This window comes from Pyxicephalus adspersus, chromosome 2, assembly GCF_032062135.1.
Source record: "Pyxicephalus adspersus chromosome 2, UCB_Pads_2.0, whole genome shotgun sequence".
Classification (NCBI taxonomy): domain Eukaryota; kingdom Metazoa; phylum Chordata; class Amphibia; order Anura; family Pyxicephalidae; genus Pyxicephalus; species Pyxicephalus adspersus.
Genome location: NC_092859.1, coordinates 39,344,869 through 39,371,943, shown reverse-complemented (window position 1 = coordinate 39,371,943; position 27,075 = coordinate 39,344,869). Strand labels below are relative to the sequence as shown.

General features: G+C 38.0%; 1 protein-coding gene across 7 annotated transcripts in view; it reads right to left on the bottom strand.

The window, feature by feature from the left end:
* Nucleotides 1-27,075, bottom strand: part of SGCD (sarcoglycan delta) — a 438,990-nt gene that overhangs the window by 149,584 nt on the left and 262,331 nt on the right. For 5 of the 7 annotated variants that reach the window (XM_072400493.1, XM_072400495.1, XM_072400490.1 and 2 more), the window contains one exon: nt 2,911-2,978. The exons of 1 other annotated variant lie outside the window; for it this stretch is intronic. In XM_072400493.1, the coding sequence (XP_072256594.1) occupies nt 2,911-2,925 (15 nt within the window). In that variant the 5' untranslated portion in view covers nt 2,926-2,978. Of the gene's footprint in view, nt 1-2,910; nt 2,979-24,609; nt 24,670-27,075 lie in introns of all 7 variants that reach the window. One more of the 7 variants, XM_072400491.1, reaches the window with a different exon arrangement.

The following is a 27,075-nucleotide window of genomic DNA, read 5'->3' as shown; positions in this document are numbered from 1 at the left end:
GATAACAAGCTGTGACAGTGATCACTGAAGCAGGAGTTGCTTTGTCAGACAAGAAGCCAGCCCCAGGTACCTGTGTATGCATATATAAATGTTTGGAGGTTAAAGTGAAGTTCTACAGGATATTTATATAACTATAACATTACTTATTAAGTTTAGGTTCAGAACTATCAGTAAGTTATGGGAAATATTTTTGAACAGTAAAGTAAGTAATTATAGCAGAATAGTGGAGTACTTTTGTCACCTTTATACTTATATCTGTATTGGGGAGTTTTTTTCTTTTTTTTGGCTAAAAAAGCTATTAGGAAGCCTGTGACTATATCACCAAATTATACAAAGAAGGAAAACAGGAATTCCTGGATACAGTAATCCACTGAGTGTCTACAGAGCAGAAGTAACGGGATTCTCCCCAATAAGGGGAATTATAATAATAATGAGCAACAACATTCTATCAGATAATGGAGGGAACCAGGTAGCTTGCTTTACACCTTCACACAGGGGTATATAAGTCAAGTGATAGGCATGATGCAACTGAATTGAAGGTCAATATATGGAGAACTCCACACCTGTAGTGAATCCTAATAACAATAGGCAGGCAGATCAATCTTGATGACTGATACTGATTGTTTGTAAAGGAGCACAGCCATTTACAGTGCCCTCTTCACTAAGGCTGTTTGCTTGATATTACTTCTTGGAAAAAGATCAAGTTTTTTACCTTAATATTAAGTAGATCATTGTTCAGGTAACCAATAACACAAAAGATTGGAATCATAAATCGTATGGCTGTTAGTATTTGATGGTCACCACTAACAGACATTTTTATAATCCCAGTGAGTAGTATCTGTCATTCGGTAGAGCCTTGGGCACCAAAAAAGGGATCCTTCTGCTCTTCATTCAAGAAAGGTTAATACTTTTTTGTGAGGATTCCCTAACCAAATTTTAAACTAAACTTTAAATCTATCCTAAACATTGAAGGTAAAGTATTTAAATGGTTACTTTACTTTGATTGTATATCAGAACCCTCTGTTCTCCTGGGAGATACTAATCACTGGTCCAGCTTCTCCATCCCTTCCTTCACCTCCCACTATAAACTTTAATAAAGTTGCCAGAGGAGAAAAAGAGTAAAATAGGAATACTATAGAGCAGCCATTCTCAACCAGGGTTCCTCAAGAGGTTGCCAGGGGGTCCTAGAACTGTGGCTGATTGACATTCCATTTGATGATACCTAACTAGTTGTGGGGCCAACACCATTTAGCACAGCCAGTTCCCGACTCTAATGATGTTTGACTATAAAGTGCTATTCCATTCACCACTGTAGAACCACCAGTTTATAAGGCAGACAGCAGGGATTCCCAGAGACCTGAAAACTATTTAAATGGTTCCTCAGGGGTAAAAAGGTTGGGAAAGGCTTTTATAGAGTAAAAGCTCAGAGTCTGCTGGGGCTGCTCATTTCACATTTAAGATCACAGCAACCAACATCAGTTTTAAGGATTTAAAAAGCTTCCACAAGGGAGGGTTTCAGAGGTATATAACATGCATACGTTTGTTAACTACACGTATCATCCTATGGCAAGATTTTTGTTGAAATGAATGTCTGGTGACCGGGGGGGAGATTATGGGAGATCAAGAGAAATTAAGGGTGAGGCTGGCTGAAACTATTAGAAAAATGTATTTTCATATTCATGCAACAGTTGACCTGATTGAAAGCAGCTATTACTGACACAAATATACCAAGAGAACTTCTATTACAACTTTTTTGCTTGCATTTGTTGCAATTGATTTTAGAAAGCCATGATGCGGTCAGAAGCAGTGAATCCTCAGTGGACTTGCAAAGCTCGCTAGTTGAGTTTAGGTTTGACTGCGCTGGAACATGGACTACACTTGTTAGTGCAGCATTTGTCACATTAAATATATGTAATGTGTCCAAAGCCTAGAATGCGAAGAGGCTGAGAATGGCTTTCTGCATTAGTGACAGCAGGTAGACACTCCAGAGTCAGACAGGGACAGGGCTCCTTCTGGCATCGTCTTTTCTGTGACAGAACATTCTGCATGCTGATGGTGACGTGATGTCAAAGCGGCGGCCGCTATCTCCCACCGTGCTATCTATAACAGTGAGTCAGTAACCACCAGAGACGTCCAGTAGCACAAAACTGGCTTGTCTGTTGAAGTGTGACTGCGTCACCTGCTATAATGAAAGGAGACAGCTGGAGAAAATGAAGCCCCCTCGCTGCCGGAGACTCGGTTTGTAAACTCAAGCACATTGGCCTACTCCGGCAAGTCCGTGCTTATCCCCTTAATGATTACCAAACTGTACAGTATAGAAAAGGTAAAGTTTACAGGACTAATATTTACAAGCCACCAATCTGTGTTTTATTCAATTTTTGTTCAAGTTTAAATTTTAATCTGATTTGATCTGATATTTTTCTTACCTGGTTTCTTCTTTCCCACCTTATCAAAATATGCTCCTTTATTCAATGTGGGCAGATAAATGCTTTACATATTCTCATTCAAACATCACAGCACTGCTTGGGAGGAGTTATAAAAATGTTTTACAATTCCTTAATAGGTGAAATGGTTAGGACAGGACAGTAGATTGGAGAAGAAAATGATACATGATGCTGAAGTCCGGCAGCCAGGAAATGAAGTGGGCTCAGCCTGACCTGCTGAACCTTCTATTACACACTGCAAGCAACTTACTGGGTGTGCTGCATTTAGCATAAGAAATATGCAGCTAGACTTGAGTTTGGCTTTAACTCCACCAAATGTATTCATTTATTTAGAGAAAGATAGATATACAATCTCTGTTGAGGAGATTTTCCTTTCCTGTTTTGGTGACAGGATGTCACAAGGATAAAAAGAAACATAATATCTCGCTGATGGGAAAGAGGGAGCTTCATTTATTAGCAACATCACCTGTCCGGGTTGCATTGGGTCCCCTGTCTTCTTATCCCAGTGACACCCTTGCCCTCTTCTGTCTTGTCCTAAAATTGAAAATGGGTAAAAAAAAAAAAAAACTGGTATCACTGATTGTTTTGTATGCGTATGCTGCATAACTAATAACCAATAAGACCGAGCTTTAACAAACCTGATCAATTCTAACTGATCTAACGTATCACAATATGTAAAATACATAAGCAGATGTTACCTTCACTAAAAACCAGATGTGAAAATGAGCTGATCTAAAGATAGGGATAGCTACAGCTATTGCATACCATGACTTCCTAAAAAAAAGTCACCGGTGGCCTCACCTTCCTGTTGGCCTTTAATATCAGTGTTAGTGTCAATAACCAATAAAAAGCCTCCGGAAACATTAAGTGGTGGAACCAATCTTTGCTTTTTTGCATTAAAAGTCTAGATTTGCATAAAGTTTCATCTTTGTCCCTATTGATCCTTGGACATGTTAGGGTAAAATATGTTTTTTTATAATATTCTAAGCAGATACCTAGGAAATGTCCATGTACATATACTAAATATAATGTCAATTTATTGTGATAAGTAAAACAAAAAAAGGGATATCAGAAAAAATACTTTAATGACTCTCTTGAGACAGAAGTTAGGACTGTAGTCAGGTTACCCCAGCACCGCATTGTGGGATTGGGCATGAAATTATAATTCTACCTTATTGTTCCTGTTCTTCTTGGGAAGACTGTGGACAACTGAGGTTGGAGGCAAAAACACTAAAGATACTCTGTGACTTTTGAGGGTACCTACTATTTGTCTTTACCACAATTTATAGTAATGCATTGGTATACAGAGGCTGAATATTCACTGGTACCCCAACACGCACACCCAACATTCCTGAATTATAGAGCACACCAATGTACAGCTGTTAACACTTGAATAATGGTGCAATATGTTGGAAAAAGTTAGGTTGTTGTGCACTGTTGACAGGTTTTTAAAATGAATGTGATGCTTTAATGCAATGCAAATTAATCCGCATGTGATAACATACTGCACCAATTTAAATGAGTTCTAAGTAAAAAATGAAAGATATAAATATGACATAACTTTACAAAGTTTTTCTTAGCATTTGCTGCAGTTCTCTAATCCAGTAGAAGGCACCTTGCTCCAGCATTTAGATTAATGCATACTGTATCTTTTTCAATGTCATTTAGGGGACACATGGGGATGATGTACAGGAGCCTTTGCACATACTGTTCTTACTGCAGTTTTTATGGTCACAATTAACCTTGTAAATTCCTTTCAGAAACAATTGATTTAATATGGTTGCAGCGGTCTGAATACACAACTTTTACAGTTTTACAGAAAGTTTTACAAGTTTTACAGAAAGTATGGAGACAAAGCCAGTCTCAATTATAGAGAAAATTATGTTACCACTGAGCATGTAATTGAGATTACTGATGTGCTCTAATCAACATATATAGAATATATGGCATCTCATGTGTTCTCCCTGTCCATTTCCACTACAAATGGCCATATGATCCAGGATATCTGTTAAGAATAGAAGATGTGCCTGTAGACCATATGAAACAATCAGATTATGCATACATACCTAATGTTGCTTTGACCTCTATAACCAACTTTACCTTTCCCCCTCATTTCCTGCGATTACATAATGCATCATTGCCTGCAGCATGGATGAAAGGATGGGACCTCAGTGACAGGTCTGAAGAGATCTGTAAATCTAATTGTGACATGCATACATATCTGTTGTAATGCAAATGTTGGCAATCTCATGCCTAAACATTGTGTACCATCGCATCAACCCAAGAGTCTTACCCAAAATTACATGTGATGGGATGAAGCCCAGAAGGATATATTGATAGATGGATAGATAGATAGATAGATAGATAGATAGATAGATAGATAGATAGATAGATAGATAGATAGATACAGTATCTATCTATAGTCTACAGTATCTATCTGTCTAACAAAATATATTTGATTACATCTTTTCCTTAGAATAGTCAATCCACTTTGCTTTTGCAGATGTCCCACCCAAGTAGGAAGTCTACAATTGTTAGCTCTTGTGCATAGGAGACACCATCAGAAAGTGCGGATTACTGTACTGGCTTGAGTGATGGACAAGAGGCACCCACAATATCTCTCAGCCTACAGACCATTATTCCCATAATAAGCATGGCTGGGTTCTGTAAATCTCCAGTGTTTCCACCTCCAAGGCTTATTTACTGCACAAAGATGGCTTTCACATTGATGATATAAGCTACAAGAAGCAGCAAATGAATCTTGCGTGTGCAGAAGCTGAGCCTTGAAGGTGATGAGTATATCATCGAGTATCTAAGGCTGGGAAATGACATGCAGTCCAAACAGCTGTCGGGGAAGGATCCTAAAATTTCTCCTTGTACAGATTTATGTTATCGTTGTCAGAAATGCATTAAAGGAGGGATCTGACCTGATAGAAAAGTTTGATATTTTAATATCAAGAGATGACGCTATTACTTACTATACCCAGCTACTCATCTTTATTGCAAAAAAAGAGAGACTAACAATAATCTAACTAATAATGTGTCTGGGATTACTCTTTCTACATATCATGGGACAGCTAATCTTACATAAAACAGGGAGGGGGGTCACATGGCTATGATATAAAACTGGCTACACAGAGGTCCTGTGTTTCTAGATTTGTCCATGTGTATTTTTATACTGCTTGTTCGTACTGTTCTTTAATTATTTATTCAAAATATTAAATAAGAATTATTGTTTTTAATGCCAATGCCTCTTTCGCACTTCTACCCTTATATACATAGGAAAACATTGCACTATGGCACCTCCTCCTCTCTACAGCTCAAAATGAATGCAAGCAATGAGAATTATCTTAAAATTTAAAGGGAACCTGTCAGTGTATAGTCACAATAACTCTCCATAGGTAGCCTTTGTGATGAGGGCAAATAGGCATAGGTAGCCTTTGGGTGACAAAGCAAAAGCACAATTGAGAGATGGGAACAGAGAAATGCTACTGGATAAAATAAAGTGTCTAAACAAGAATTGTCATGATAGAGTCACCAGGTGATTAAATTAAATAAATAATAATCAGCAGATTATTGAAAGACATCATTGAAAGATGTTACATGTATTACATGTATATGCAAACGCAGAAAATCACTTTCTTCACTGCATGGAATAAAAAGTCCAATGTTCAGCAGGTTACATCATGACTTAGACCCCATGGTCATTTCACACCTTCCTTGTAGGACTCCTTGAGCACAAATGTACTTAAAGAATCACTTTTAGATATGATTATAGACATTACTGGTAATATTAGATGCAACATGCACTCAAGACACATAATTTGTTTTATTAACAGCAAATGGCTTTCACTTAGACAAATTAAAGCACATTGATTAAACCAGACCTACATCTCTCATTCTGTGAAGTCTAAAACGATCATCATTCTACTTTGTGCATATACTGAACCGTAATTGCGCGGTGATTTATATTCCACAGTCCATAACTATATTAATTTCACATAATTATTTTACTTTTGGTTACTTTCCATTGTCGCACTGTTTTCTCAGTTAGCAAACCCTATCCTGAAAGTGAGTCATTTTTGTTATTTGTATTTTTTTTCTGAAAGGAGAACAATTAGATATTTTGAGAGATGAGACACTTCAGTTAAACTGATCAGCTAAATAAATTTTCATAATTCACCCAGTGGAAGTTATTATAGTCAAGGGATTTCATGTCGGCGTTCCTCCTACAGATTCCTGAAAATGTGCAGCTTAAAAACAAACCTGTACCTTGTCCAAATGGCAAAAAGTGTTTAGTTATTTAAACTACTTGTAAAAACTACATAAAACCTAAAAGTAGTTTAAGTCTATGGTGGCGGGTGGCATTTTCCCCGGGACGCTCTGTGTAGTGTCCAAACAAGTGAACAGCAAAGCTTTTGCCACAACCCGCCTGCCATGAGAAAGAACCTCAATGAACCCCTTTAGTTCAATGCTAATCATTTTTTTACCAACGGATTATGCTTGAAAAAATTGCTTTAGTTAGAATACCCTGTAAAAAGATAAGTACAGGCTGTAGGGGAGGTGGTCTTAAAACAAACTTGTTTCTTTCCAATCTATGGGTAAACCGCAGGTTTGCTTTAAATCCAAACTCCAAGAAGATGTAATAGACACAGAAGAATGATGCTCTGCATTCAATGATAGATTAAATGAATTTGGAATTGTAAGTATAGTATGTACCTGAGTACAAATTTGAATTTGCAATCCATTATACAGCAGAGCTCAAACTGAGATAATGCCACCAAAGGAGCCAATCAGATGTGCTGCAGTGTTCATGTGCAAACAAAAAATACGCTAACAGTAGGAGATAGTAGAGTCATACAGAGAAGAGTTCTTTTCTTTTCTCGGGCTGCAAAAGGGGCAAGACCTGTAGATTCTAAAAAATTGCACTGAGAATAATAAAGTATGCTACCCTGCCCAACCGATCTGTGCTGTGTGTCATTGCTGTATAAAGCTAAGAACTGAATGGACAGAAATGTAAATCCTTTGCCAGGTAAAAACAACTCATTTGAATGTATTTCATCTATGTGTTTAGCTATTTGCACAAGGATCAGCTTTAAAATGTGCCCTAATCATTATATGTGCCAGTTTAGTGGATGTAAAGGTGGGCAGACACTGACACAGCATGGCTTTCATGAAATCCCAATTACCGTAATTCCAACCTTTTGTATACTATAAATAATAATGTAGCAAACAATAATGTACCACAGAAAGTAGAAAATATGTTTTATATGCATACCGTTAGCTGCAATTTACTGCTTGTTATGTAGTGTAAATACTTAAATGTCAATTTACTTTAAAAAGTGAACAACACCCTGGGTAAGACTCCCTCTCAGGTATGCAAACTTACAATCTAATCTCCCAAATGTTATTTTCACAAACTGTATTTTTGAACCTGTTAATGCAATCTTGCTGCAGAGATCATGTTCAAAAAGACTGACACCTCTTTCTGCAGATATCTGACATGATTGGACCTATAGCTATCGAATGAGCAAAATGTATGTTCCCTGCTAGCTGGAGATCTCTGGAATTGACATAGATGGTGGAGTATTACAGAGGGACCAGTGCTTCCCTACAGGAATTAAGGGCCTCACTCTACTGGGTGCTGGCAAGGGTCAGGCTTTCCTACTAAGAAGGAAAAAAAATTGAAAACATTGAACACCTTTGTTGGGTTCCCCCTTAATATATACAGCTAATATGAAGTAAATTACTTACATTACTAGAGAGAGAGAGAAGAATGCCACACTTACAGCCAAAAAGATCATTGGTGTCTTAAACCAGTGGTCGCCAACCTTTTAGTTGTCACAGACCACTAAATATGTTGACTCCAGCCCGTGCATTTGCGGGGAAACGTGTGTCACTCAAAAGGCAAAGAAACTTGCCTTTGATGTCATGATACCACAACCAGACAGGCAACTCGCCCACTGAGCAACTGGGCCTGCGATTCCATATGAGAGACACTGTCCGTGGCCCATAGTCCTTTTCCTGACCCCGCGCCCAATCTCTGGAAAGACCCTAGTTGAGAAAAACTGCTCTAGTAAAAAGTTTCTGAATGCCATGCTGAACAAAGCCCAAAGTCCGATCGCTTTAAATTTGGCGTGTTGCTCGGCATTTAATCAAAATTTGACATCATCTTAAACTGATGTCTAGGACTTCACACCACACTCCAGGCTGAATTTAAAATCCTCAGCGAGCTGTAGTAGGAAGCAATGCAAGTGCAGTAGGCAGATTGAGGATAGTGTTTAACAGCTTTACAGGGACTAGCGAGAGATAAGATGTAAGATACGAGGAGGGGCAGAGCCGATCTGGGATTTGGAGAATATAAAATGAGCCTTGAAAGAAATGAATACATTCAGTTATAGACTTGTCACTTTCTCTGTACACTTACTAAACAAAGGACTTTAACTACGCTTTCTGAAAGGAGTTATGTTCACTCATATCCAAACAGGGCTTCCTCTGCATTTTCAATAAGTGTTCCAGAGCAAACCATTATTTTTCAGCATAAGCGAATGACCTGCAATAGAAAAGCCTTTTATCTTGCTAAAAGAAATCTTAAAATTTCATTATCCCCTGATAAAACATCCAAACACTTTTGCAGACTTTAGAATAACTTGAAATAACCTCTGAATAAATGCTACAATTTGAAACTAAAGTAAGGTCGGATTTATTTCATGAGTCAAAAAAGAGTAACATTGGCCTAAGCACTGGCCTGGAATTTCAAAGCCTTAAATATAAGTATTAGTATAAGTAAAACTAAAGCCAACGCATTTGAATAAAGTGGTCAATTTATTGTACCTTTGTCAAGATTTCATAGTTATCTGTGTCCCCAAAAGTCACAGAACCCAAATGTCCTGGTGACAGAAAGTCAAACAAATCAAAAAAGTAACGGGGGAAATAATTCATTGGGGGCACTTTTTGTTATTTAATCTTACTAAATGAACCTTATAATACATAAAAATGCTTAGCATAAGGTAGTTCTGTCCACAACCATCATGGTTCCTACCAATGACCTTCCACTATCATCATGGCTAACCTACATGTCCAGCCCTGTGTGCAGCAATACCAAGTAGGAAGAAATGCCTGCTATGTAATAAACATGCTTGATCTACAGCTTTTGTTTTTCTTCATCACAGGTTTAATTTTTTTGGAAAACATGTATTAACAAAAATACAGTCATGTTATAACACACAGACCTTTTAATTGTTATAATCTTTATATAATACAATACCAGTACTTTACAAGGTCCATAGTCATGTTACTAACTTTCCAGCCTGCAATCTCCACAACCTAAGGTACATTTTGGGGTAAGCCAATTAACCTACCAGTCTGCCTTTAGAATGTGGAAGAAAACCAACATAAACACAGGAAAATTCCCCCTGATATAGCAATGCATTAACATCCTGCTGCAATGTTTGCTGTTTAAATATTTTGAAGAATTCAAGTTTATCATTACCATGGGGTGTACATATTTTTTCACATGAATGCCATTATATCTATATTTGACAATGCTAGTTGCCAATGTGTATTAACTGTAGTGTGTTTTATGCCACTACCTACAAACAAGTTCTCTTTAAATGGAACTGGTTCTTCCATGTACCTGGTACTGTTGGTTCAATTTAAAGCCAGCCACACCAGCTACATATACTTACCTTCCATCTGCTCAATTTGAACACCGGTAGAAAAGTAAACTAGCCCTATGTAAGCCAAACCCAAATGTAAAGCTTACAGAGGACTTAGAACTCACTTTGCTCCCACATGTGACAGCCATGGATGCCTAAGTAGCCAATCACAAAACACCAGGGTATTCACAAAAGAAAGAGGGATAAACCAAATGGAAAAGAAAGAAAGTGAATGCAAGGTGAAAAGGAGTTCTTGCTTAGGCTGCTATTAAAGTGAACATGACAACTGCCTTCCACAGGCACAGCTTCAACCTAAGCATAGATGTGTTATTATAGCTATACAGACAAGAAGGAGAGAGATAATTGCAAGTGTTACAATAGCCAAAAAAATGTGCATGAACTTAAAATACAATATGGATGAACTGAATGGAGTAAAGGCTGTTCACTGAGCTTAGCGAATAGTATGTAGCCGATAAGAGCAGTGTTTCTCAACCAGGATTCCTCCAGAGGTTGCTAGGGGTTCCTTGAGTGCTTTTTGCCCCTTAGGTCAGTTTAACAGACACCAATGATCTTTTTGGCTATCTGTGAGGGTGATATTCCCACTGGCTAGCAATATAAGAAGCATTTTTTCACTGACCACACACCAATATACTGTGACCTGGGGATATAATATTTATAGAAGAAGTTCCCTGAAGACCTGAAAGTTATTTCAAGGATTCTCTGTGTTAAAAAAAGGTTAAAAAATACTGAAATAAATGATTGAAGTGTACAACAAAGCCTAACCTTATTTATTAGGCCTGGTGAAATATCACTTTATTATTGGAATAATTACTGACCTATAGTAAATTAATTCAACGGTTGCCTCTCTTTTTAACAGATGTAAACCCAATCACTTTTTCTCAAATCAGCTGTAATGTGTTAATGTGACTTTAAAAGTCCTTTTCAGTATTTTTAATCTTTTGGTTTTCATTAGAGCCAATCTCTGGGCAGCACTGAGATGCAAGAAACGTTAAAAAATGGTTATACTAAGTATTTCATTTTTTAAAAATGGTTATTGTTTATGACCCATGGTGCTTTAGCATACTAAATGTCATTCTCTTAGGGTTTACATCAACTTCAACTGAAGTGGAAATCAATATTTGAAACTGCTTCTAATTTAGAATTTCTAAAACAATTACATTTGCCATTAAGCACAACACAAAAAAAAAAAAACATTTTTATGGCATTTATTACCCTCCCATCGCCCATTTAAATTTGATCTGATTTATAAATATGAATAAGGTAGGGGGGTTGGTAAGAGGTGACTATCAATTATTGAGTAATTTCACTTATTGCTTGCAAGCTCTACATGAAGCATGAAGGAAAGTAAATGTCATGTGTCAGAAAAATTAGACTGGAATGGTTCTGTTTCATCTCGAAGCCGCGTAATTGAACAAAAAAGAAAAACACTTGATTTCTGAGTGTGTTTTTATCTTGTGATGCCTTGCGTCAGCCAGCTGGATAATTTTGTTGTTCTGTCAGCATCGAGTTAATGTGAACATCCGGGAAAAAAATCTGCTGTTAACTCCTTTTATCGTACAAAATAATCTATGTTTGCTGCTTGAGGCTGAAGCTTGATTAATTTTACTTTGTGAAAACATACTCTTTTCAATTTCCTTGTTTCATTTTATTTCTATTTCCAACGTCCCTCCTTCTTTGTCAATCAAAATCCAAAAGTCAGTAGCTGGTGGGCCAGAATACAGATGAGGGATATGAATTAGAAAGATCTATAACTAATTACTGAAATCTTAGATATGTTTACCCATGTTATTATAATTTCAGACATTTATTTCAGTGTTTTTATGTCTGCAGCTTTTATTGAAATGATATCTGCTGTTGCCGCGCTGTGCTACTACTATGTATTCTTGGATAGAGTTTCTCTATCCAAGAATACCGGGCACTACAGGTGATGAATGGGGACAAGTTCATCACCTGTAGTGCCCGGACATTGTAGTGGAACTGCAGAGGTCTGCAGTTCAGTTTCCCACGTGATGTCACAATGGAACTGAACTGCAGATTACCTCTGCAGTTCCACTGCGATCTCCGGGCACCATATGTGATAACCAGGGACTTGTCCCCATTCATCACCTGTAGTGCCCTGTATTCTTGGATAGAGAAACTCTATCCAAGAATACATATTAGTAGCACAGCCCGGGAACAGTGATCGCTGCTGCAGCGCTGTACTATGTGTTCTTGGATAGAGAAACTCTATCCAAGAACACATACAACTAGTAAACGGCTGCAAGAGCAATCTGATTGCTCTTGCAGCCCTTAAAACACCCTAAAAAACCCAAATTATCGCACCATTGACTTCAACGGTGTTCATATTCGGCATTTGATCACCCAGAGAAGTTCTCATTGTTCGATCGAATAGCTGTCGAATCAAATAGTGAGATATTCGACCAACACTAATAGTGAGCATCTATCTGCGTTTGTTCGCAGGGCACTGCTATCTTCTTTTTATTCTTCAGCCCTCTTGAGTGCCCATGCCAGGATGATGTAATTCCCTCGCAGGTTCATCCCACCACACGAAAGGGTAGTCAGGATTGCCGGGTTTCTCTGGCAATCCTGACTTCTCTTGCATGTGCAGAGCGATATGACACATTATTGCTGAAGGTAAAATACCTGTTCCAGTTTAATTGCTGAAAGAACAGGCAATATGTAATAACATAACCTTGCCTGCCTGATCACAATTGTTTGAATATACTCAGCTGTCCCTGGTCTGTAAAGTGCGATTTGGTGATGCTATTACTGTGCTGTTCTCTTTCGAGTCTACCTGTAGCCAAATTATAGACATTATGGTATGTACAAATCTTTATTATTAGTAAAAGAATTTTAAATTAAGCCACCACTGTCCTTTTTGGCTGCATATAGTATGAACTAATTCCTCTGCAAAGATCACAGGTGAGTCCCTAAAGTTGATTTCTAGCAACTTAGAATCATCTGATGCCTGTCAGGCTGCCAAGACCCTGCTTCCATATTAAGTATGAATGGCAAGTAAGCGAAGAGAGTATAGTGCCACTGTAAACTGCTTTTACTGGTAGTTTGTAATATGTAAATACTTTTGTTTGCAAAATCTAAGCATGTGTGAAATGTAAAGATCGCTCTGATTCATTTCATTTTGTGGATTTGTACTTCTTTCACTTTCCCTGCTGATTCCCAATCATCAGTCATCAGATCATTAAAGAGAAGTTTTGACATGCAAAAGCAAAGCTCTACCAGGATGGCCGCCTTCACACTGAGACATGGAAAATTCATTGAAAGTAATGCTGGTGACTAATCCATTGCCCTCTGTTTGCCATCTTTGGGCACAACCTTTACAGACCATGTCCTCTTTAAAAAACACTTCTTCAACCTCTCACTTCTCATGCAGAAGTACAAATTTAAATAGTTCATAAATCAATATTTGCTTGCTCTAGGAATACAGAGACAGTGTAATGATACCAATCACAGGCTAAAACAGCTCACTCTGTTCTGCTGTAAAATGGCATCCAGCTAGCAAGGCTGTCTCCCTGTTTATTCAGCCTAATAATGATTACTGCCTTCCATATGGAGTTATGAAACCATGCTAATGAATTGAGTTTTTTCAATTGTAATGCACAAATTGCAACAGGCAATCTGATTATAAACCAAAATTACTGGTTTTCTGTGCAGATTTGTGACCCCGGCCATGGCCCTACACAGGGTTCTGCTGCCACTGACTATGACTGATCATGTATGCTGTTCATCCTGCGCTTCTAGGTCTTTTTTATTCACTTTTATCTAAGCCTCAAAACAACATTTTATATATTGCATATAAACATTCCTTAGCTATGATAGCAGCATTCATATTCAGAAAGTGCAACTGTACTATCCTTGGGACAGGATATGGCACCATAAGAACCTCTGAATAGTCTTTAGAGTACAATATAACAGTAAGTTTTGGATATTTGGATTTGTAATGCTATGTTTGGGATTTACATATCTTTAAGAAAATGCACAGTCGATCAGTATCATTTTTATATCAAATTTGTGTTCAGGGATAAAAGTACATTTATGATAATATATATTTTATTTGGGGAAATATAAAACATTACATTACAATATAGTTCCACTTTCAAAATCTGCACGCAGGCAGGTCTTTATTGCAGAAAGGGACATGTGATGTCACTTTTGCAATCAAGCATACTTACCCGCCTTCTTTAAAAAAATGTCAGGGCACCCCGTGGTACTGAATACATGTGAGTAATGTCATCCTGTCCGGCCAAACAAGGTGGCCAAAGTTTTATTGGTTTTCCAGAAGAGAAGAAGATGAAAATGGTGGAGCCTGTGCTGGAACAAGGGCCGGTATATATTTGTGAAAAATTGGGATCAAGCAGGTATGTTTATTTGCAGAAAGGACATCGCAACTAGAGTTTCCATATCTCAAAAACACATAACACACAGCAGTGACACTTAACTTATAAGACACCTGAGGGCAAGAATTCAATCATACAAAGCCTCAATGCAAACAGAATCTGTGGGGTTATCTCTTTGGCTTAAAGTCATGCAGGAATCCTTTATTGTGTATTCTATGTTAATATTTACAAACAATTATATAGCCTTTTGAGGCTTCCCACTCTCCACCAACGTTCCATGAGACTTCCCTAAACCATCCCAGAAGTTCCCCTCTTTTCAATAGACAAAATTGGTGGTCTTACTCCTCCATTGAGCCTACCGCTCACTCACTATTCAGTGAGTTCACTATTCACTATTCAGCTTCCACGGTGGAGCCTGACAATCTTTTTACCTTATAAACTGGGGATTTCATTTTAGCCAAGAATTGATTACTCAATTCTTTTATACAATTGCGCAATACAATTGTGGATTACACTCAGCCACCCCTTACTTCTACACCTTATTATCTAGAGCATCAACCATTCTCTTCATATTACCTATATGATCAACAACCACTCAACACCAATCCAAGTCTCTGAATCCCCTGAGAAAGCCATTGAGCGAAACGTGTTGGAAAATGAGACAATTCTTACAGACCATACCATGAGCCTATGTAATAAGTAACACTGGTTTTGTAATGCAATGTTATATATGTCTACCTAACATAGTTGTGCTATGTCTAACTAAGGTATTGTAACAAGCTTAAAGGGAGTAAAATTAAGTAAAATTTTAGCTCTATTTATTACCAAAAAAGCTGTCTTGTATCTTCTTCTTCTTCTATAACATGAAAAAACACCAGTGCAGACTTGTGCACTGAGGTTCCTCCAGCTGACCTCTATATAGCAATGCTTTAGATTGCAACCATGCATAGGATATTGTTGTTTCACATATGCTGCACTTCAGCTTTAATGGAAAAAAATATATAGCTGTTGTTCTGTATTGTGTCAGGAATATATTTTTGCTGATTTGTAAAATGATAAAAAAAAAGTCTACTCAAGCCCAAAATGTCACCTTGTTACCAAATTTCTCCTCCTCTGCACATGTGATGTTACCAATCAGCAGCACCAAAAATTATAGAAACTTTGCAAAGTTCTCGTCACACAGCTTTGAACAATGATTGCAACTGCTGCAACTGCAAAACTTTTATGTGAATTCAACACATTACGAATTGGCTGCTAATCTCTTTTGGGATCTTATTATATCAACTATGGAAAAAAAAGAAGTTGAGTGTAAACCAAATCAAAATGTGAAACGAATATTTTCAAAGTGTTTAGATCAATTACTTACACATAGCAATGTATATTTCAGTAATTTTAATTTTCATCAGCAATGCATTGAAGGCTTGTTTTCGCAAGCATATTAGCAAGTAAGCAAATATTTGCATGTCATTATTTTAATAAAATATCTGTTTAAACTGAAGCTTCCAATTACTGTGAAAATATTATTTATGCTCAATAAAATACAAGTAACAGATACTACATAATTTAATTAGCAATACCTGAAACACATTGTCTTTTTTCTAAACAATATTGTAGGTTTGCCAATTAAATATAGTGCTGATTATTAGAAGTGAAGCAAACACAAGTATTCCGGTATGTATGTTTTCTTCATAAATTCCATTTGGTGCATATGGTTACCGTTTATTCTTTTTCTTGGCACTAAAACACCTAAATATGTTCCAGGTGTATTATAACAAAAGGTGAACACTTTTATAGCTTGTTAGGTGTAAACAGGAAAAAGTTCAAGGATTACTAAAGGTTAGGAAAGATTTTCTGTTCAGAACTGCAGTGCAAACAGTTTTCTTGCAGCTCTGGGTGGCAGACACATTGCCAGCTGCTCGGCCACCCGCACTGCAGTGCTAATTCTTTAGGGTTCACTGTCTGAAAATTTTACAGTGGGTAGAGGTGCTCACTGCCACCCCATTTTATTCTCCTTGTGTGGCTGTGGTTGAGACAGTACATTTAGTATCTCAGCAGAGGAAGCTGGGGACACAAGAAAACCGTATCTGCTCTGCAACCTCACCACCAAACTTTTTTTTCATCTATTTTCATGTTTGCTACTCCTGAAGTTGACAACTTTTAATTACTACAATTCAGGACGTAAATTGTAAATAAACTGCTTGTGATAACTGTAGCTTAACCTCCCGACCGTTAAGCCCGACCTTGGTACGGGCTAAAAAAAAGTGCTATTTTGGTTAACCCTGAGATTTTCCCTACATTAAAATCCCCACTTACCTGGTCCCGCTGTGCTCATCCAGCGTCGTGTTCGTGTTCCAGCATCATCCTCCGTCAATCGTCGTCCGTCGATCTCCCTCTCCAGCGTCGGGTGCCTTCTCTTATACCAGCGGGACCGGTAAGAAGCCGGCCGGCATCTTGTGTTCCGCCAGCCGGCATCTTGTGTTGCCGCCTGGCTTCTTACCTGGTCCCGCTGATTGTCCAGCATCATTCTCCGTCCAGCGCCGGGTGCCTTCTGAAACGAGAAGCCGTCCGGCGGAGAGAAAAAAAGCCGCTCGGCTTCTCCCTGCGTGCGTGATGACGTCGGCGCGTGTGCGGGAAATTCAAATTCAAACTCATTCATTCATTTTGTATTGGATTCAATACAAACTCCTGTATCCAATCCAATACAAAAAAATTCAAATAAAAACAAAGTGTGTAATTGGTAAATTCAAACTCTCATTTTGTATTGGATTGAATACAAACTCCTGTATCCAATCCAATACAAAATATAACAAAATAAATACAAAGTATATAACTGGTAAATTCAAATTTATATTTTGTATTTGATTGGATACAAACTTGTGTATCCAATCCAATCTAAAATAATATAAAATTAATACAAAGTACACAACGGTAAATTCAAACGCTCATTTTGTATTGGATTGAATACAAACTCCCGTATCCAATCCAATACAAAAAAATAAAATAAAAGTAAATAGGTTGGAAATTCAAATTCATATTTTGCACTGGATTGGATACAAACTCCCGTATCCAATCAAATACAAAATAATTCAAAACAAACTCCAATAAATACACAATCAAAGTTTTAAAAGAGGAAGCCGGCTAGCTTAGAAAAGAAAGCCAGCTGGCTTTCTCCTCTAAGCCGGCCGGCTTTTTCTTTTAAGGAGAGGGACACCCGACGCTGGAGGACGACGCTGGAACACGGAACCGACGCTGGATTAGCACAGCGGGACCAGGTAAGTAGGGATTTTAGTGTTGGCGAAAAAGTACGGGGTTATCCATTATAGCAAAAATTTTTATGGCGAGAAAGTACGGGCTTAGCGGTTGGGTGGTTAATAAATTCTATCTGTTTTTGTTTACATTTTAACCATCACCAACACTGGAATATGCTGACAGCAGATCTGCACAAAGAACAGGTTCCCCTAGCTTCAGCCATGGACGAGTGTCTGGATAGGAAGTATGAGGTTTGTCCAAGCCCATGTACAATCCAGAATGTGTTTTTGACTGGTCACTGCAGAGGGACATGGGTCTTAAAAACACATATGAATATATAGAAAGCAGGAGCTTTTTCTGGGACATTGGGGTAGGTTTGAGTGTTCTGTCTAACCAAAGACTCGCACGTAATAGGATTGTCCTGTTTGCCATAGATGTAGAAATCTAATATTTTCCAAAGTGATGGAACTGCAATGTTTAACAAAACCTTTTCCTTAAACTGCCTACACGAGCAATATATTTCATCTTAACAACCTGCTCGTTACAATGCACATTTAAAAGAACAAACTTAGGAGCCATTTACCCTATGTAAAAAAGAGGTTGTACAATGTATATTATGGTAAATGATCTAAAGACGAAAGGTTTTGTACCAGGTTTCTATGAATTCTGAATGATTTTTACTGTATCATTGTTATACTGACTTCACAAATATGAAACTCACAAAGAAAATTTCTAGCATGCATTACAATTTGGTTTGGAAAGGTCATAGGCAGCTTAGTGTAGCAACTTTTGTCATGGCAGTTAATAAACAGAAAGAAAAGAAGGAAATCTACAGCTGACTTTTCTCATCAAATATTAAAAGGTAACCATGCTTTCCTGCTACATTAAGGGAGACAGAAAGGAGATAACTACTTTAGGCATCATATTTAACAGATACTTCTATCCCCCTCAGAAATGCACAAGTCTTTCTTGCCAGTGCAGCACTTAGGGGAGAAGAATCACCCGGTAGATTTTAAAGTGGTGGTTTAGTAGTTCCTATTGGGTAATACAGTAGAGATTTCAAGGGAGCAAACAAAAGTAAGTATAAGTATAATCATCCTAGTGGACCCAAACTCAGAAAGTGAAGATTTGCTATCTTATCATTTTGTAGATTGGTGCCTCCCAACCGTACCTGCTGATTCTTGAATATTACCCCAACTAGGTGCTAGTCATCAGAGAGAAAGCTATGACATTGGTAGAAAAGCTGCACTTTTCTACCAAGATGACCTCCTCAACAGAGAGGCACTGTACAGAACAAGCCATGGTAAGTCATTGACTGAGAAAAGATCAACTGCCCTCTGCCTAACTTCTTTGACCACAGCTTCCAGTGTTTAGGTACTCTTTAAAGAAACTCCATAATTAACTTAATATATTATTAATATTATAAATGCATACTTGTAGTGTTTCCCCATTTTATAAACATTTTCATTTACTTCTAATGTGCCTTTGCAATATGGACTACTCCAGAAAGAGTCAAAAACTTGGAAAGTATCTCCCATGCTTGCACATCATAGTCCTCTTCTCTTCTGAAAGTGTCAAACTACTCTTTGTACTGGCCAGGCTTTTCTGCCTCTTCCCTTAATTACCTACATACCTTTTTATGTGGGGAAGGAAGGAACATATAGAGTTACTTTAATGTCAGCCATGGGGCTGCTAACAATATATCCAAGATGGTGCGCCCCAACAGTAGTGTTTGGTGTTTTAGGTGTCAACACAAGACATGACATGCCTAATATATCTTAATGCCCATATCATTTTATAGGAAGATTGTTGTTCAAAATTAATGGTGACAGGGGCTCTTTCTTATGATAGGTTGAGAAGTGACCACACACATTTTAAATTCCTACATTTCAGTTGGACCACTTTAGACATCAGAACCCAATATTAATCATTTTCACAGACGTTGGATTCCTAATAATTATTCAGTATTAGTGCAAACAATGTTTTGCAGATGTCTTTTGCAGTGACATGTCTTCAGATTCTCTGTGACAGGTCCTCTATAATAGGAACCTGTGGTGCCATCTATTCTCTGCATGATCCCAGTAACTTTCATGACACGTTAGGTTCTAACGTCCACAATTCAAGCAGAAATACCTGAAGCTCTTAGACAGTAAACGCTCCAATGGATTACACTTTCCTTTTTTCTTTTATAAAATGTAGTACTTTTTTCTAACCGCACACTCCAAAATGTATTCAAAGGATGTTTCAGACCTCCCCGGGGAATTCCTACAATATCTAATTTGTCGACCTTTCACAACCACAAGTTGATGGTAAATATCAGCTCCCTCCTTTCTGTCAAAATCCCTCTGTGCTTTTGCTATCCTTCTGACACTTCTCCCCACCGCCTGCAGCTGACAGGGCTTAAAGGTCATTGCATGCATCTGTCTGGATGAGGGGGGATCTGATATGAACAGGAGAACTTGAAATGTTAAACTGAATCGTACTTGTTAAATACTGCTTTCAGATGCTACATCAGTGGTGCTCAATCTTCAGGCCTCCTAATAGTGCATGTTTATCAGTTCACAATCACATATTTACAGGTGACACAATTAGTAATGTTCTATTAGACCTTTATCACACAAGTGACCCTGTCATAGAGAGTCCACACTCTCCAATCTAGCATCCAATAAGCAACTTGGGTAGCTTAATATTGAAACTGTGCCCCTATTAGTTAGTACTTATTCACACTGTAAACACTCCTGATGCCCCACACCCCCATCCTATATAGGGCTGCATATACATTATTAAATATGTTTACCTATTAAATATGCAATAATACCAGGTTGAAATACCCTGCACTCCATGGCAGATGTAACCAACGGGTACCCCTGTGCAGAACTGACTAGTGTCTTGCCACCCCCCGTAGACACCAACATCGTAAGCAGGAAAGCAAAAGCATGCAAAGCTGAACAGTCCAAGGAAGAAGAGGCTAGGGCAGCGATTGGTGAATTTAATCACCTGCTACAGGCCCCGGGGGCTTGCAAATATTCTCCCTAGTCCGATGTCCAGGAATGGATAGCTGGGCTGCCCAAACAGGCCACACAAGCCAGACACTAAGGGAAGAAGGACGTAGGACCATGCATGCTGCTAAGTGTCCAGGGCCCTAGTGCAGTGGCATACTTTTTATAGAATTGGCGGCTTTGAACAATGGACACAATAAAAAAAGTACTTGTACCACAAAATACTGTCTATTATCAACATTATCACAACAATTCTTGTTCATTTTAAACTCTTTTTGAAACATGACCTGTTGATTTGTGGTATTTATCAGTATTAGCAGTTACAAGAGTTGAGACACACCCTATAACACTGTCAGGGTGTTTACATTGGTCAGCGTTTATTGTTAATAATTTTAATATTAACTTTTTTTATATATGACTCAGTACTTTACAAAGTCCATAGTCATGTCACTCAATGGGTTTCACAATCAAATGTCCCCTCCATAGTCATTTATCATAACACAGTCTAAAGCCAGTTTTTGGGAGGAAACCACAGTGCCTGGAGGAAACACATGCATGGAAACTCCATGCAGATAGTTTCGGATTCAAACATGGGACCCTAGTGCTGCCAAGGCCAGAGTGCTAGCCACTTGAGCCACCAAACTGTAACTGTATAAAAAACAATAGTTTAGGTTGGGTTTTATTTTCTTTGTCACAAAGTCTATTTAAAATCACATGCCCTTCAATGGCTATCCTAATCACAAGCTGACAACAATTACGATTTCACTGCAGAATGAGCAGGGTTGTCCCCTGGTAGAAAGTATAAAAATAATGGGTCTACTGAAAGAATCAACTTACTAATCTGTTATAAGGGTTAGCAAGAGATTCCTTCATATATGGCATTTTTTGTTTTGCTCACAGCTACACTTGCAATGCATATCCAGACAAAGCCACAGTGCACATTAATAGGCAAAATCATGCACGTTAACATGCATGTTGTATGTAGTATATTGCATGCATTATAATGCAATGGTACAGTGTTAATAGGTCATAATGTTTTGCCCAGGTTGACATCAGTCTAATATGTACCCTGGAGGGGCATAATAGGTGTGCTGCCATCAAGACAATAAACCACATTAAACCGTGGTCACATGACTGCAGTGTGGTCCTAGGGGTAATGTACACTTACAGAAAGTTATCACAATACAGAAGTCTTTGAAAACAATTTCTGTTCTTTGCCCTTTTCCCTCTCTACAAATTCAATCAAACTTTGAGGATCAGACAGGGCACCTTCACAACGGCTGAAAAAGACAGACAGGAGGGACACAAAATTCTTTGTGGCATTTTAAAATCATTTTATTCATAAATTGGACTGCTCAGGATAAGTAAATATAACTATTCATGTTGCTCTACCACAAATCTCTTCTCAGCTGTCATATTTTTTTCTTGCAAACCGGACATCATATTACATAAAGAAGCTAGCAATGTGTGCTGTCAAAGTCATCCACTGACTACTTCTAGGTCATTCCTGAGAAGGGAGAGAGTAGGAAGAGGCTGGATGATACATTTATATAAAGATGGATGGATAGCCCAGGGCTGAGTCTGTGTCATGAATTGTAAGGCAATATAATTGCCATTTTAAAGTAACCTTTGCAAAGAAAAGTGGAGAAAATGTGCTGCTCCAAGCTGCCACAAACGTGCCCATGTTTCCCAGAAACTGGTGTTGGCATTGGTAGGAGCCCATCCATGCTCACTAATCCATCCAATTGCACATCGGAATTAGATATAGGGGCAGCACAGGCCCCCCACTGGGGATCTCCCTGCCCTGAGGGGGTTCTGTACTATGGTAATCAATCACAAGTGTGGCCAGCTTACTGTTAGGCTAAAGGAAAAAATACAGAAGCTGCCACTTTTGATCTCCCTGGTTTCCTCTGGCTTCAAAGCTTTGTAAGCTCCGACAAAGAACAAACATGTACTCAGGGAACTCATACAACTCCAAACTTCCTGATCTGTGTAACTGGTCCTATGAGAAAAATGGGGTTTACTATTGCTGAGCTCTTTTTAGAACTCCTAGTCGCCTGGCTGTCTATGCCATCAATACAATCTTACCTGAACAAACATGCAAAACCATTCTATCAGCATGACAGTCAGGCAACTAGCAGTCACAGGGACAACAACGTCTATTTTTTTTTTGGAAGACGTCTACAAAACTAAGAATGAAAAAAAATGTGAAAACAACATTAATGGGAAAAAGAGTAACTGTTTATGATGCAAAGTGCTAAATGTAAGCTAAATGTCATCCAGTGAAGGTTAAAGAGAGATACCCCTTGCGGGCACGTCCATGACACCTACATTTACATCCAACAGGAATAAACAATTATTGAAGGGGACTGTGCCAGAAAAGAGGTAGTATTGCAGCTCCTATAAGAGAAAAAATGCCTCAAATTGGGCTTTAAAGACTAACTTAATTAAAGTTTAGATGGAGAGGATTTTATTCTCTATCGCCTGCTTTTGTATTGCTGTATGTGGTCGTTAGGCAGATTTCCCTGTGGCACCTAGCCGAAATTTTTGTTTCCCCTCTACAGAGTGCATTTTCCACATAGTGTAGTTCCAAAAGTTTCAGTGAAAGCAGAAATACGTATAGTGATATGTAGAAGCAAATCTGCCATCCTTGAAGAGGATTTGTCTGGTGTTGTCATGACAATCTAGTCTGCACTGGCCCCTGATGGGTACAAGCGTGAGGTCAGTTAAGGTGCATGCTGGCAGCGGGATGTGGGCACAAATACAAATCACACAAGTTGGCAATAACAGGAAGAGCTGTAAATGAAAGACTGGCTGCAGAGAACAATGTCCCCCCTCTTGTCTCTCCTGCGCATTTTGGGAACTCTGATCCACAGGTTGCAGATACAAATCCATATCACTTCTAGTGTTTTGACTTATGTTGAATAAAACATAAATGTGCATCTTGCCGAAACTCAGTTATATTCAGAATTATTGTGTTATATTAGATATGACCAAGGTCTTCTAAGACATGACATTGCCCTAGGGCAAACATCATTCAAACATATTTTCAAGGAAAACTCCTTAGTGGGCCTGTGGACAATGCTATTGTTTTAGCGAGTACTGACAGATAAAACCTTGATCATGCTGGGAGGATCTCTCTATTCTTGTGACTGTTGGCATAAGGACAGAAACTGACTGGAAATTGAAAAAATGACAGTTATCATTGGAACAGACTGAATGGAAATCTCCCAATGGGATGCCAATCAGTACCGATCCTGTAACATTAATTTATCTTTATTGCAATCATATCAATCATAAGTACATCATATGATTTCTGGATAAGAACAACATTTTCCACTGTAATAACTGCAGCACTCACCTTCAATATTAAAAAGATGTTTGGAGTGCACCATGCTTTTTTTCTTAAAGAGACCTTAAGACCCTAAGTCATTCCAGTTATTATTAACCCGTCACCCAGTCCTGGCCTTGTGTGTTTTACAATGAATGGTGTCAGAACTTACCCAGAGGAAGAGTTAACCTCTTCCCCATTAGGTGACTGGTTCCAGGCTTAGCAATTGGCCACTAGGCCTGAGAAGTGATCACATTGTAAACAAAAACACCAGATATTAACAGGGTGCTCCAATACAAAAATGAGTAGCAGTAAATGGGTTTTTTACTTTTCTTACAAGTGAACTAAAATAGGCAAAGCAACATATTTTCTATACCTTGTAAACCAACCAAACCCTCACTGTTATCTGACAATATCATCTTACAAATATAAAAATTAATTTGCTCAAGAACACAACAAAATCTATATTTGACATTTGTGGAATGAGGAAAAGGGTCAGGTAAAAAAGAGGACCTGGGACATTTGATATATGTAAAAAGGAATAGTAACCACCTGCTGCCTCTTTTCTGCTGGTTCATCATCAGATCCTACTTCTACATGTTATTATCGGAACTAGAAAAAAAATTACAACATTATAAACAGCTTTTATACCTTTTTAGACTACAACACATCAAACTTCACCTGCTCATTTAGAGAGCTCCATATTAATTAAACTGATTAATATAACTATTTTATAACTAGCCTAACTATGCCATATAACATTTTCCTTACTACCCCCACCATTCCTACCCTATAGCCAACTTCCCACCATCTTGCTTTCTTTTTCTACATGCTTTATTTGTAAGGTCCAACCTTGTATTGTTTTCAGAACTGACAGTACATGTCCCAACAAACACCACCTTCTTGTCATATTTTTCTTGGAAAGTTACGTGGTTGGAAACCCCTTGCCTCTCATGAAAAGTCACATATAAGGAGTCTTCAGTTTTGACCCTATCTGTTCTCAGGCAGACTCTTTGGGCCTGATTTATTAAAGCTCTCCAATGCTGGAGAGGATACACTTTCATCAGTGAAGCTGGGAGATCAAGCAAACCTGGAATGGATTTCTTTTGTTATTTGCTAGCAAATGTTTTAAATCCTGGATCCATGGTTTGCTGGATTACCCAGCTTCACAGATGAAAGTCTATCCTCTCCAGCCTTGTAGACAATGTTGTTTGTTTTAGGAAAAATTGTTGATGGTGTTTTCTTAAAACTAAAAATTATTGAATAATAAAGTTGCATGAATATTTTTTGTGCGAGTCTTAATCAACTAGCTAAATTTTTCACTTCATTATTGGGGTACGCACAAAACTGAAACACAGTAGATAAAACTTTTTCATTTTTTTGAGTTCTGCTACAATCTTGGACTCAGTTGTGTTGGTTAGAGATAGCTTGTTCCAACAACACACCCTTCTCTGCTCCATACCATATTACATGGATTTGCCCTTCAAACTTCCACTGCCTCTAATACATAGACACTCTATAAGCAAATGTTCTGCAATCTCATGCTCCAATGACTTTATCCTTCTGTGGTTTTTTAGTATGTCAAACCTCTTGTCAACCCAACACAAAAATAGACTTTGACTTGCAGAGCCTTGTTTCCAGACTGATGTGCCAATAAACATTAGTGCAATGATTTCTATGCATGATTTCCTGTGTTCACCAGAGAATGATATGCTTTGAAAACAACACAGCTTGCAAGCAATATACTCACATTAAAAACTATATAGATTTTTTTAAAAAGATGTCAAGCTTTACTATTTATGGACAGTTTGTAACCAATTGGAAGCTGTTGTTTCAATTGTTTCTTTAACTATAAAACCTCTTCCAAGTGAACTGTGGTACAGAAGGTTACAGTATAATAGAACACTTCAGTGGTACATCTGTCCGTAAAGTGGTTTAACTTTATTTTAAAATATGTTAATGTGATCACTAGCCCACCTAGTGAAAAAAGTGAATGTATATGTGGTATGAATATGTTTTAAAGAGTCACTAGGAGGTTTTATGAATAGTTGTTACTGTAAAATTTAGTTTTTAGCTAGTCACTAAGGTACACATCCGGTGTACTAGCTGGCAGTTTACAACCACCAGTCAATAGAAGCAGACCAGCTGTGTACCTTGTTGACTAGCCATCGCTGTTACCATATTAGGTTGTTTTAACTAACATAAGTGCTCAGATCAGAGGCACAACTTTCCATTTTGCAAAAAAGAGTAAAAGTAAAATACAAATGTACAAATGTCACTTTGAGTTTCTCCATCTAACAGTCTGTTTTTTTCCTTATTGTGACAAAAGCCAACTTCTACTGCTATATTTACACAGTATCTCCAATATGTCATTTTGACTGATTAGAATCGCAGGCAAGTGCAAGAGGAGAATGTCACACAGTTCAGAGCACAAGAAGAGAACACGTACTGGAGGAGGACAGTGGCTAAGGAGGAACACTGGGTACAGACACATAGATGTGACTGGTAGCCATTTGATGCCCATATAGGTGGGTACAGGAGCTGCCAACTTCACACACCTTGTATACTTTTACAAAAAAACAATATGTTACGCATCACCTGACTGCACATTTATGGTCACCTACAGCCTCAAAAAATGCAACTGATGTAAGAAAAAGCCAGATGGTGGAATTTTGTTCCACCATATGAATTACATCAATGACAAAAATGGTTAAAGTAATACATTGTGATCTTGCCATGAAGGTCTTGATACAGGAACTTTCTATTTTCTCTACAGCCTCAAAAAATGTTTTTAATCCTGGACCAGATCAATTCCAGGTTTGCTGGATCACCCAGTTTCACCAATGAAAGTCTATCCTCTATAGCCTTGGAGAGCTTTAATAAAGCAGGCCCTTTCAGAGGAATGAAAGTACTGAAGTGGGAACTGTAGACAATGTTGTCTTGTTTTAGGAAAAAATGTTGATGGTGTTTACTAACAACTAAAAATTATTGAATAATACATTTGCATAAATATTTTTT